At 45.1% G+C, this 14,100-nt stretch overlaps 1 protein-coding gene across 1 annotated transcript; it reads left to right on the top strand.

Annotated features, from left to right (window-relative positions):
• The first annotated feature begins 8,524 nt into the window (after nt 1-8,524).
• RXFP3 (relaxin family peptide receptor 3) lies at nt 8,525-13,519 on the top strand. Its single transcript, XM_064140409.1, has one exon. The coding sequence runs from the start codon at nt 8,525-8,527 to the stop codon at nt 9,863-9,865; it is 1,341 nt and encodes a 446-aa protein (XP_063996479.1). The 3' UTR covers nt 9,866-13,519.
• The last annotated feature ends 581 nt before the right edge of the window (nt 13,520-14,100 follow it).

Genomic DNA, 14,100 nt, shown 5'->3' with positions numbered 1-14,100 from the left:
GGTGCGGGAGGGGAGCTCCGCGCGGGTCGCCGCGACCGCCGACGCCTAGCCGGGCTGCGGCATGGCCGGGCGGCGGGGCAGCGGCAGAGCGGCCTCCAGGCGTGGCACGGACACAGGCGCCGCTCCCCACAAGGGCTGCGCGGGGCCGTCCCGGTGTCTGGTTTCTGTCGGCAGGGGAAGGAGGGCTATGGGGAGGGAGTCGCTCCCGCAAGCCCCCGCCTCGGAGCGGCCGGGGTTAACGCTCTAAGAGTGAACCGGTCCAGCCCAGCGGGGAGGGGAGGAGAGATCGCCAGCGGGGGCTCCCGCCCCCCCCACTCCGCCCTCCACGGCGGCGAACGTGGGGCGTTAGCCCCGGCAGCCTGCGGGTGGGCTGTTCCGGGCGAGGCAGCTTCGCCTGCTCCGTCCCACACCGCGGGTCCCAGCCTCTCAGACGTGCTCCCGCCCAGGCAGAGGTGCCCCCTCGGCTTGTGACAGAACTGCCCAAAGCACGCGGGTGTTACCGCGGTGTCCATCGCTTCCCGCCGCAGCTCAAAGGACAGTGGAGCCTTCCCCCTGTCTGAGGAGTCTGGCTGTGGCCTCTGTCCGCCGCCTTGCCAGAGCCAGGTTGCCTACGCGAGGCGCTGAGGCCATTCCTGTACTTCATGCTGCATGTCCCTGTTCTCTTACAGCGCTGGCAGCTACATTTTAAAGTGTGTGCCAGGTACTCGCTGCCAAGGGTAACCACGCAGCCTCTGCTGCCCGGGTACCACAGGTGTGTGCCTGGGACACAGCTCTTGTGCCATCCGGCCCCTGAGACCTGGGCTGAGTTCATCTGCTTCGGTAGCCCTCTGCTTCAAGTTCGGTCTCCTGCGTGTTTCTTGGGTAGCTTCATGGCAGTCTTTGCTTAATGAGGCTCGTTCACTGCTCAGACTTTGCTAGAGGAGAATAGCTGTCACAGTTCATCTGCCTTAACTGTGAGAACTCTCAACCTCAAATTCCAGAGAGCAAAAATGCAAGAAAGGGTTAAAACACCGAGGGTTTCTTAATCGGATAGAAATGTGGCTTCTCCCAGGCATGAGACATGACAGCTCTGTAAACAGAACATATTTGTAAGAGAGTGGCATTTGAATTATGAGTCATAATGTACTCTCTTCTGTCTAATGCAAGGACACAGACAATACAAAAGAGAATGGGTTTGTGTATATTTGATATCCAACAGTTACCAAGAGAAGATTTGTACATGATAAGGTATTTAATATATCTGCTTTTAATATATTCTCCATATAAATAACATTATCTTGCCTGTTACGGTGACATTTCCAGGTGCCCTTGCTATTAGAATTCTTTGACCAGTGGAGTCAGATAGTAGGCACCGGAGTATTCTGTGACATGGGATATTGTAGCCCTTTTATCAGCACTTCTCTGAAATTAAAACTCTGTGTGACCTGAAATTGGTACAATGTCTATAATACTTAGCACTGTAAAAACATTTAACTGTCGTTGCATAGAAGCAGTCTACATAATTTTAAAATAATTAAACTGGAGAATAAGGAAGTATCTACAGTAAAGTATCTACAGTAAATGGCACCAAAAAAAAAAAGAAAAAAAGGACTGTGAAATGTGCAGAACAGGCAGGAGCACTGGAAATGAAGGTGAAAGTTCAAGGGATGAGCATACATTTACATGGGTTGATAAACTTCGTGAAGGCTATCAGAAAATCAGCCTTTCTATTTAACAGTTTACTTCAGTATAATCCTGTCAGGCTTTTGGATATATGTTGCCTGTGTCTGATGCAAGGCAGCTAGTATTTCATGCAGGATTCCAGCTTGATTTCCTTCTCATTAAGAAATGTTAATTTCTGTTGTCTGTAATTCTCTTCTAGCATGAAATGTTTTCCCTTCTGCTCTTTGCTGATACTACAGTTTCTCATTCTGGAGTAATTCTTTCAACCTCTTACTCTTGCCTCTTTTTCCCCCTGTTATCCTTTATCCAAACAGCATAAGAGACAGAAAATGATCAAGAAGAGATGGAGAAATAAAAACTTCAGTAACTCTAGGAGGTCTGAGTAAATGTAGGTATTCTTAGTTGTTACTTTAAAATATATATGTATCACCAAAAATTGTAGATGCAGAAATCATACCAAATGGAGAAAGAGTACTGTGGGAATCAGATCCAGAACATCTATAACTCCCTGGGCTTTGTGCCAGCATGCACTTACACAGAAAAAAATATTCACTGGGTGTAATATCAGAAAATGCCCTGGGGAACAGTAGGGTTCCTGCTTAAAGAAAACTGTGGCCATAGTGGACATGTCACACAGGGTTAAAATGTGAAGCAGAGGCACAAGCAGAAGTCCCCTTCTTGCTGTGAGGACAGAACTGAGGCCAGCTATTTAAGTTAATACAATTTATGGCACTGTGTCTTGCCAGAACAGATCTGATTTAGAAGAACATTTGTGGACTATTAAAATAAGATACTCATCTACTAAGCCATTTGATCATCCACAAAGAATCATAAAAATCTAACTATAAGGAATTAATTAGTGTTTTCCTGTTCCAAAGAAGCATAACCTGAGGTTTTGTAGCCTTTTATGAATGTAAGAGTACTGTTTTTTGTTTGTTTGTTTGTGGGTTTTTTTTAATTGGGTTGTTTGTTTGTTTTTTCGATTGGGTGAATTTTGGATTTTGTTTTGTTTTTTAATAACCTCATTTAAAAAATATAAAAAGAGCATAATACCATATTAGTGTGGTGTTTTGGCAGCAAAGATACTGAAGTTCAGTAATGGCTGCTGAACATGGAAAAGCCTATACATTTATTGAAAGGAAGTCAGAAAAAAACATGCTCAAGAGACAGGCCTGAGCCTGGATTGACAATCCAGGTGCAATCAGTATCAGTATTTTAAACTTAAGTGGATTTCAAGGACAGCAGTGAAAGATATGTGTGTCCAGGAATTTATATGCTTGGGTAAATGTATGCAGAGAGATAAAAACAGAGGTTATGAGCAGAGAGGAACTGCAGCATGAATTATATTATTTGGTGTTGAGGAGCTGCTGGAAAATAAAGCCATGCTGAAGGAAGTCAAGAAATTTTGCTTTACTAGGAATAAGATTTTCCTGCCCAAAGTTTAATGATCTTAAAAGGCATCTAATACACACTTGCTTGTCTGTTCCTCCAGTCACTAGGGAGAAAAGATAACTCTGGGTTATCTGTTAACACACATCCCTTTCTGTCACATTCAAGGTGAAACACTGTCCAGATCTAACTATCTTGTTAACTATGCAGGCAGCTTTACAATTTGCTTGAACTAGAAATGTCAAGAGGATGAATCGTGAGTGATGTGGTGGGCTGTGTAGTGAGCATTAGCAGAGGGATGAACTGAAAGAGAATCCCAAAGGTTGTACAGTTTGCTGAGTAATTATGGTGCATCTGTTCTTTTTTTTCCCTGAGACACATTAAGTGAAAGCTTGTGGGTAAATTTTTACCTTACTCCCTCTTTCACATTTAGAGATAGAGCCTCTTAACATGGCTAACTGTTGGTGATTCAGAGATGCTGTGGGATCTGTCAATTACTGTTTCGTTGTAGTCTTTCAAACAGAATGAAGCAAACTCTAAACCAGTCAGTGATTCTGTTGCCTGGATTTTTTTTTTTTATCCTTATATCCAGATGGTTATTTGTAAGCTGTGAGCTAATTCACAAGGTTACAATTTTGAGCTTGAACTATGTGAGTTTAAAAGCCCATTTGGTCTCATCATCCATATTAGCAACTTTAAAAGGTATTCCTAGAGGAAAAGGTCATTTTGAAATTAACTTTGTGAAAATTAGAGCCAGGAAAATATGTTCTCCATGATTTATGTAGAAAGCAAATGAGTAAAGGGTTGAACACAGGGAATGAACAAGATTAAAGTAATTTTTTTGCAATTGCAACTTAGATCTGTATCTGATAATACTTTCTGGACAATATGTGGTCCTTGAAGCGTACTTATGATGGTGTGATCATTGTTATCTAAATGAGTACATTGGTTGTGTTGTAATCTGACTGAGATTCTGTAATTAAAAACTGTGTACATCTGCTTTTACACATTTAGGGAAAGAATTGCCATAAAAATCTTCCTGTGGTGGATGCACATCAAGTCACATGAAACCTTCACTCTCAGGATGGATAAAGTTGAGTTGTAAAAATCTATTTTCAAATTTAGTTAAATGTAGTTAAATAACTGTTAGCAATTATTGTCTGAGTTTAGTGAAAGGCATGTGATTTCATAAAAAGCCAGAGGGAGACCATATGGGTTCCAGAAATTAGAACTGAAAAAAATAAACAAATGTGAACTGTGGGATGGGGGTTTTTTTTCTATTTCTCATTCTTTCTCCTCCTTCAAAATTTCATTTGAAGGATACTTTTTATTTTAAGAATTAGTTATAATACAAAATTTTATGGCAATAATGTAATATACGGGAATAATATAAAACCCATTTAAGTAACATAGGTAACTTTCAAAGAATTAAATTTTCTCAAGATCTTTTCTAATACTACTCATTGCTTTAGTATGTCAAATAGGGAAAAAGCGAAAACTTGCTTTGCTGCTACAAAAATGCCTTAAGAAATAGTCCCATGTTTCCATATCTAAAAGAGTGACCCATTCAGTATTTCACAAATCTGCTTTAAGCTACACAAATTACTTTCATATTGAAAACAGAACCCCATCTGCCTTGCCAAAGTATTTCAGAACAGCATGCAGCTGGTTCTGTCACTCCTGTAATCATAATCAATCTTTGGTTTATGTACAAGCTCTGTAAAAGAAGTGAAAAATTATAGGGAACCTTCAGGGTAAATTGCAGGAAAATTAGCATTTTCAGCAAATGTTTGTTTGGCATAGTTATCTGAAACTTTTCTAAAGACTGTTTAAGAAATACCTGCAGGGGCACCTTCATCTCTTGATACAGTATAGTTGAGATCAATGGGCAGTTTCAGTTGGTGGTCAGACCTAGTACAATTACCTAAATTTACCCTACAGATTGATATTAAAAGATAAACTAGCAATCTTAGCCCCAGAGTTTTTTTTAGCAGAGTACTATATAAACCCATAAAAACCTCTGACAAGGGTCTACAGTATCTACTTGAGACTTCCAAGATGAACAGATGAACCATTATTTCCCCATTATCACCAAAATACATCTTGAAAGTTTATGTCAACCAAGTTTGAGTTTTCATAGAATCATAGCATGGTTTGTACTGGGAAGGGCTTGGAAATCATCTAGTTCCAACCCTTCTGCTGATGGCACAGACACATTCCACTAAACCATGTTGCCCAAAGCCCAATTCAGTCTGATGTTTAATATTTCCAGGCAGGGGGCATCCACAGCTTCCCTGGGCAGCCAGTTCCAGTGCCTCACCACTCTCCCAGTGAATAATTACTTTCCTATATCTCATCTAAATCTACTTTCTTTCAGTTTAAAACCATTATCCCTCATCCTATCACTACAGTCCCTGATAGAGTCCTTCCCCATCTTTCCTACAGGCTTCTTTTAGGTACAGGAATGCCACTGGAGGCCTGGCAGCCTTCTCCTGGCTGAACGAAGTTAATTCTGTTTTCAAAAGCTAGTCAGTAACACCACTTACACTGATGCTTTGATAAAAAGAAGATTCTAGAAAGTCACATACTAGCAAAAGCCATTTGACAGCATTGGTGGAATAAGTAAGAAGAAACAGAAGACAGTATTTTCCAGAGTAGTAACCCTTAGGTAATGTATCTAATGAATTTTTCAATACTTTTTTGAAAATAGCTGGTAATTTTTAAAAGTATTTTATGATGGCCTAATGAATAAATTACTTGGCAAATATCTCTTTTATTATTCATCTAGGCATAGCAAGTTCTCTTACTTGCTTCTAAAACTTCTTCTGTGAGGTGGAGAATAATGAATGGAAAAGACAGACTACCCACGACTGAAAAAGAAAGAAATTATGATCAGAATATAAGCAAAAGAACCTGGACAAGGATTTCATACTTGAAAATCCATGGCCAGTGTTTCCATCAGGTACCTCAGCCCACACTCTGCTTTCTCTGGATACCTAACAAGAATACCAACATATCAGAAATTATTTCCCTCCCCCTTCCCTTTCTAAATCTTAATTACTGTCCAGCCACTGCAGTAGATCGTCAAGAGCTGCCAAATGGTAAAATAAATTATTTGGTGCAAGGTGTGTCCTCTGTGATTTCTCCAGTGAAATCCTTAAAATTAGGCATGGAGGTAGCAGTGTGATCAGGATGGGGCAGAATTCAATCTGGAAAAAGTCCACTTCTGCACTGTCCACCTCACTAATGATTTGGCAAGTGACTGTGTCGTAACTCAATTACAGATTATGTTTTACTGGTGAGCTAATTGTGGAATAGTGAGCTAAGTAGAGGAGAAATATTGAACAAGAACTACAATATTTCAAATATTGTACTGACCTTAATTTTGGATGATCACTGTCCTAAGGCAGCCAGCACTGCTGAGGGCCTGGGGGCACATGACCTCATGTACTGTTGGCAGAACCTTTGCCATGGTCCAGCTCTGATTGAAACTTGGCATTTTTAATTTACTTGTTTATATGGTTGGTGGGTTGCTGCTGTTGGATCCTTGTATTTCTCTTCTGACTGTGCTGATTTATAGTCATTGTGCAATACTGATGGTGCTGATGGGACTGTTAGGTTTCACTGCAAGAGTGCCTTACTTGGGGTGAAGGAATCGAAAAACTTCTGACATTCAGCAAGCTAAGGGATGAAAATGCCACAGGCATTCAATCCTAGTCAGTGACCATGAGCTATGGAGGACATTTTGAAAGCCCATTATTTCAGTGAGGATGGATCATTTTTTAAATGGATTAATCATTTTTTTAAAAGGATTGACATGGAAAAGAGAAGGGGTAATGGGTATGAGTTACTTCTGGAGAGATTCTAATTGGACACGAGAGGAAAATGTATCAAAAGAGCAACCAGTCATTGGGACAGTGACTCCAGTGAAATGGTGTAGTCCCCTGCATTGGACACTTAAGATTCAGCTGGACAGGGTGTTGGGTCATCTAGTCTGAACAGTGCTTTTGCCTTGAAAGGTTGGGTCACATGATCCCTGAAGACCCTTTCATCCTGCTATTCTGTTCTCAGTTTTTTTTTGTTTCATTCTAGTCCCAAAGTGTTTAGCATAGCAAGTAACCTGGAAGACAAGCCTTCCTAGTGCATTGTGTTGCAAATTCCAGAAAGCTGCACCCTTATTATATGCAAAAATTCACTCATCTCTCTTTTCCCCCTTTAGCACTCTCACAATCTGACTGATATTTGTGGAGCGTCACTGCAGATACAAACCAGAGTCATAAGTAGACTGCAGCAACAAATGTCACACACGACGATGTCTTTGCAGGAATTCCTATATAATAAACAACTTTAAAGACTATGGAGAAGTAATTTCCGTGCCAAATCTTTCCTTAACCTCCCCCAGAAGGCTGTTCAACGGTGCTTTATTTAGGTGTATTTAGAATCCATTTAGTTTTCAAAATGCTCCATCACTTTGATTTAACTAAAAGCAGAATGGGCGAAGGAGAGCCTGGTTCCTAGTGATACCGATTGCTTTCTGTTTATGCTGCAAACTTGGTAGGAATGCGAGTTTCGGGCTTGGCGCAAGGCCGGCAGGGGCCGGTGCGCCTGCCAAACTCCTCGGGCCGGTGCCGGCCGCCGCCTCTTCCCGGCGCGTCGGGGCCCTCTAAGGGCGGGCGGCTGTCGGGAGTCCGCGGCCTCTCGCTACCTACCGAGGCGGCAGCTTGTGGCCGCCGTGGGGCTGGCTCGCTTCTGCCTTCGCCCGAGCAGCTGCTGGCCTTTACAGCTTTGTCGTTAGAGCTGTTCCTTTTACAATGTGGGTTGACCACCTCCTCTCTGTGTCCCGAAAGCAAGAAAGATGTTTGTCGCTCCCCACCGGGATTGTGGTTACATTAGGGAACGGAGAAGAGCATCCAAGGCTGGTGCCGCCGTCTCTCAGGCAGGCAAGCGCTGCTTGTTTCGCGTTCGCACTGCAGCTGGGCAGAGATACGATGCGCCCAGCGCTTCCCAAACACAGGAGAGAAGGTGGGGAGTTCTTAGGAGCTCGCTCGCCGGGACGAACTTTTGGGAGACGGCGTCACCCCAGGCTGGGCACCCGCTGAACTCAGCCCGTGGAAACTCGCCGACCGCTTGGCTCACAGGCACTGTTACCAGCAGGGCTGGGGGCACAGAGCGAAGGCGAGCAGCAGGAATGAAGCTGGCTTGAGTACCGGGAGCCCCAGGGCGGGGGGCCGGGGGCGCGGCCACTCGCGCTCAGCACCCGGGAGAGCTCCACCGCCTCACTGCGCATGCCCAGGCACCGCCGGCGCGGATATAACCGCGGCGCGGCGCGGGAGTGCCGCCCGCTCGCCTAGCCAGGGAGACGCTGTTTTTCTTGTCGCCACCTCGGCAGCCCACCCGCTGACGGGCTTGCCTGCTGCTGGCTCGGGGAGCTCGGGAAAGGCTCCGTCGGACCTGCCGCCTTCCTTAGTATGGGATGGGCGAGCCCTGCGAGCACGGGGACTGCTCGCCAGCCGGCGGCGTGAAGAAAGAAGTGGACTCTGAGTCCTGGGACGTGCCGCTGGGTTTCCTGGAGGGCGTCCAGATGGCCAACAGGAGCAACATGTCCTTCCTGCAGTTTCTCAAAAACATCAACCTGGAGCGAGCCGACGGGATGCAGGGGGACAGCTCCGACGTGGTTCGGATTGTCATCTCCCTGGTATACTCCGTGGTATGTGCCTTGGGGCTAGTGGGTAACCTGCTGGTGCTCTACCTAATGAAAAGCAAGCAAGGCTGGAGAAAGTCCTCCATCAACCTCTTTGTGACCAGCCTGGCAGTGACTGACTTCCAGTTTGTGCTCACCTTGCCATTCTGGGCTGTGGAGAATGCGTTGGACTTCAACTGGCTCTTCGGCAAGGCTATGTGTAAGATCGTCTCTTATGTGACAGCTATGAATATGTATGCCAGTGTCTTCTTTCTCACTGCCATGAGTGTGGCTCGGTACCGCTCTGTGGCTTCAGCCTTGAAGAATCAGCGTCGAGGTGACCCTCTGGGTGGCTACTGCTCTGCTAAGTGGCTTTGTGCACTCATCTGGCTGTCAGCTATTCTGGCTTCCCTGCCCCATGCCATTTTTTCCACCACTGCCACTGTCTTTGATGATGTCCTCTGCCTTGTCAAGTTCCCTGAGGGCCGAGGCAACAATGCACAGTTCTGGCTGGGTCTCTACCACATCCAGAAGGTGCTGCTGGGCTTTGTGGTGCCGCTGGCCATCATCAGCCTCTGCTACTTGCTCCTGGTGCGCTTCATCAGTGACAAGCACGTCGGCAGCACCTGCAGCGGCCCCAGCAGCAAGCGCCGCTCCAAAGTGACTAAGTCAGTGTCCATTGTGGTATTGTCTTTCTTCTTGTGCTGGCTGCCTAACCAAGCGCTCACAACGTGGGGCATCCTTATCAAACTCAACGTGGTGCACTTCAGTTCTGAGTACTTCTTATCCCAAGTGTACCTCTTCCCCATTAGTGTGTGCCTGGCACATTCCAATAGCTGCCTCAACCCCATCCTCTACTGCCTCATGCGCAGGGAGTTTCGGAAGGCCCTGAAGAGCCTCCTCTGGAGGATCACCTCCCCTTCCCTCACCACCATGCGTCCTTTCACTGACACGACCAAACCTGAGCAGGAGGAGCAGGCTCTGCATGCCTTGGTGCCTGTCCACCCTGTCACTGCTTCTTTCCCTGCTGCAGCTGTCCAGCCAGAGGTGGCCTACTACCCGCCTGGGGTGGTGATGTACAGCAGCCGCTATGACCTGCTGCCTGCTAGCTCCACGGAGCAGCAGCGCTACTGAAATGGACATAAGGCTCTGGGGGGTGAGACTGGGGTCTGTGCGAGATGTAGCCCTGGGATACTGAATGCCTAGTAGGGACAAAGGGAGGAGGGATGGGTTAAAGGAGGGCTTCTGAGTGAGAGGCTCCTTTAAGGTTGTGTCTGCTCTTGGAAGCTTGCTGATGGAAATTGTCTTGAAAATGTGCCCCAGACTCGAGAAAAGGAGTAGGAGAAGATTGGTGATTGGGGTGTCTCTAGGAGATTTTTTTACTGCTTGTGCTCTTCTGGGGAGGGTGATGAGGCTCTAGCCAGGCAGGATACAAGGTGTGCAGGGCATGATAGGGAGAAAAGAGACTGGATGGGATAGATCAAGGTTGATAGGCCTCAGCCATGCCCTCCAACCTGAAGGCACAAGCAGCAAGGAACCAGCAGCCTTCTTGTCCCTGTGCACGTAGTTGAGGCAGGGAGAGGGGGCTTCTGCATAACACTGCCAATCCTGCTGTGGTTACTGCTCCCCACGCTCCAGTGAGGGCACAAAGATCAGGTAGCCTGTGTCCTGTTTCATACCTATCCTCACAAGAACAGCCAGAAGAGGTAGGTACAAAGCTCCCACTTGTTCAGATCCCTTTCTCCCTTGTCCCCTTTCCCTTTTCTTAGGGACCCAGGAAAGAAAAGGGAAAAGGAACACAGTTCTCCCCCACAGATCTGTGTAGGATCTGCTTTTCCAATTCCTTCTATCCCCTCTGCTGCTGCCAGGATACAGAGTAACCCAGACAGCCAAGGAGAAACCCAAGGACAGTACTTGTGGCTTCGTGGAGAGGTGCTGCTTTGCCTAGATTTGAGAGGGATGGTATGAGCTCCCTGATGTTGTGTTCCCCAGCTTCTCTCGAGGCTTCTGGAACAGACAGGGGAGCCACAGCCCCAGACCATGTGTCACAAGACAGGCTTCTCTCCCAGGGCACTGAAGCTGCAGGCTTTATTCCTGCTGTGCTTCAGACTGTATTTCACTCCAGGAAAACAGCACAACTGTAAATTAAAAAAGGGGGGGAAAAACCCAAGTCATAGCTACTTCACACAGCTTGCTTTGGAATACTACTGGGTTTAGCTAAAACCAAACACAAAGGCTTTTGTTCTGCCAGAGTGTTTGTTAAGGGTATATACTGATACTTGCCAGTGTTTAAATTAACTCCAATTCCTCTGGTGTGAGCAGCCCTAGAGTTTAGTGCTCTCACATCCTGGAGAAAGGCAGGCAGAATGCCTGTTCCAGACTGTGGTCCAGAGAAGCATATGGGAAATAATTTGGTGTTGATCTGAAATGAACTTTTAAGAGCATGAGAGGGGAAAAAAATGCAATTTTAAACTGTGAAACTTTTTATTATAAGGTTACATATTTACTCTTTTAAATATTTTCCTTTAACTATTTGAAATGGAAATGACCAAACACTTATTTTGAAAGATGAAAAAAATGCAGCAGTTATTTGTTTTGTTGTCAAAACACAAGTTTGTTAGTCTCCAATACTGCATATGGGGTGAATATATAAATGCAATATTCAAACTACTTATCCTTTTTCAGCCCCTTCCCCTGCAGCCTAAGTCCAACACCTGCTTGACTGCTAAAAAAGCATTTGTGCAGAGGCTTGTTTGTCACTGCTGGGTACTGATGTGGCAAAAACTTGCTGTTTCTATCTAGAGAAAAATTGCAGTGTCGTTAATTGCTTTGCAATTTAGGTTTACTGTACATGTCAGTAACTCCTGTTGTAAAATTCAGATTTGGTCTGGAAGCAGCCGGTTCTGCCACTTGCAAGGAGAAGCTGTAGTTCTGTTTTGGGCTTTTGTTTTCCAAAGCAGAAGAAGCCATGGGTGCTTGTGAAATGGAAAAGATACCGGTGAACAGCAGAAGTGAGCTAGCAGCTGATGGACATGCTTATACAAATGCTAAGACTCTAAAGAAATCAGGCATATCCACAGAAGAACTTGTATTAAAGTACTGTACAACTGCCCTTCTAAGTTCCTAAATCCTGACTTGGCTGCCAGTTGAAGTCTATAGGTACTTACATTTTTTTCTAGTACAATTTTATGTGCCTAGAGTCTGCTTCTGAGCATGCCGAAATCTGCTTAATTCTGTAGCGTTTATCACTGTGCTATATGGGGATCTCTCAGTCAGGACTGGCTGCAGTGTGCATCCTACACAAGGGAGGCAGATCTGCATCCCAACACACTGTGCCAGGAGGGACTGGATTGTAAACTTAATTCACTCCGCCCATCCCTTTATATCTGTGCCTAGATATGCTTCTGTCCCAGTTTCAGTGCATGTGCAGATCGTAGTCCTTCCTTTCCCTTTAAAGACACTAAATAAGTGGGCAGAGATTTTGCCCACAGCCTAGGAATCTCAGCTTCCCTTCATCCACATACCTGGGGAATGTCTAAATTGCTAGGCTACTCCATGAATGTGCTCAATCCTCTGGCTGTTCTTTATTGCATGAGTTGCTCACCACTGATGGCTTGTGAAGAGAAAGCAAGCCTTTGAACACTACTTTGCAGCATCGTGGACAGGCTGTGAGCCCCAAAGAGGTGGTGTCAAGATTCAAGATGTCAAGAAGGAAAAAACTGCTCCAGGTCTGGATTCTAGATCTGCCTGAGGAAAAAAATACTAACTTGCTCTGAGTTCCTGGTTCAACTGAAGTTTCAGTATGCCTTGAAAGAGCCTGAGAGCTTTCTAGACCTGTAAATCTAGCAGCCTAATTTGTCAAAGGATTTGCAAAAAAAAAAAAAAACCCCAGCATTTGGGACTCATTTTCTGAGAGAAAGCTCTAATGCCTCTGCTAGCAGATGAAGAAAGCTCCACCGTTTTGTGAAGGTAGCCATGAACACTTAACTCCCGAGCTCAGAGACATCTAACTGTGTCTCTATAGGCCAGGAGAAATTACCTCAAGTAAGAAAAGGGGATGAATCTCAAAGCCAGAATCTGCTCTTAGTGCTTGATTTTAAACAGCATTGGTTTCTTGCTTGGCTTCCTGAAACTTTAATCCCTGTGCTGATGCTTAAATGTTCTTGTGCATTACATGAAAAGCTGTCCAGGTGTCTAAAGCATAAATACAAAATTTGCCAAACAGCAAACTCCCTACAAGACATCCTCTGCCATGCTGAGCATGCAAAAAACACTTTTGTAGATATCAGTGTAGAGACAATTTTACGCCAGCAAAACAATACAGTAGAATAGGTGATAGAACAAACCATAGTGAGCCCAGAATATCAGCAAGATGCCACGCTCAGAGGAAGCCCCGGGTATCTGATTACTAATGACACACCTTGCACTGGCAAATCACCACAACTGGCCAAACACCAGAATGGCAGCTCAGGGGTGCAGGTGAGGGTCTCCCCAGCACGGCCAAGGAGCTGTGTGTGAATAGAGAGAAATGTTGTTTCGGATGTGCTACCCAGTGCTCTGAGCGTGCACACAGCAGCAAGTGTGTGGCCCCAGCAGAGAGCTGTTTCAGCTCCGTCCTGGACGCGACTTGTTAACACCAAATCTTCCGGGTAGCTGTGGGTTTCCTAAGCAATCAGTTCAGTGCTTTTTGAGAACACACATGTTTCCTCCAAATGTTCATGTCTTGATTTGTAATTATCGCCTTTACATTGGACTCAAATAAACACCGCTGAAGGATACAAAACAGTATTTCCAGGCTTCTTTAATCGATTTTCTGTGACCTGTCTCCTCCTGGCGGAGTGCTGGTAGCGAGGTACACTTCGCTGCGGAATGATAGGGACCTGAAGGTGCATGCTGACATCTAGTGACTAACTGAAAGAAGCTTCGAAGCTCAGAGATTATTTCATGAGGCACCGACTTTGCCTAAGCACTTTTAAATATCTCCCTCGCTCAAATAACTAACCAAGCTCCTAATGTAATAACGACCTCCAATTGCATTTCCAGATTTCCCTTTGAAATTCCTCTTCGGCAGAACTATTGCTTCACTTTTCTCTTTGAGTTATTCTGGCACTCCCTTTAACAGATTAAAAAAATAAACACCCAACCTAGCCCCCTCATTCCCTTTCATGACTGTCTGCTTTAAAACTAGATTATTCAATTGAGTGCCTGTGCAGAAGCTCTGATCTAATTGGTATCCCTGAGGTTGAGCAGACATAGGTATGGGTGTGGTGCAGCTCGAGGACATTAGATTGGGAGCCTGAATCTGAAGTTAGTTTTACTGAGGTTTATTACTCTCCTGCTTGAAAAAAAAAAATCATTATTAGTCTGTT

Source organism: Pogoniulus pusillus, chromosome Z, assembly GCF_015220805.1.
Source record: "Pogoniulus pusillus isolate bPogPus1 chromosome Z, bPogPus1.pri, whole genome shotgun sequence".
NCBI classification, from domain to species: Eukaryota; Metazoa; Chordata; class Aves; order Piciformes; family Lybiidae; genus Pogoniulus; species Pogoniulus pusillus.
Note: the sequence above shows the minus strand (reverse complement) of the source record. Positions and strands in the feature narration are given on the sequence as shown.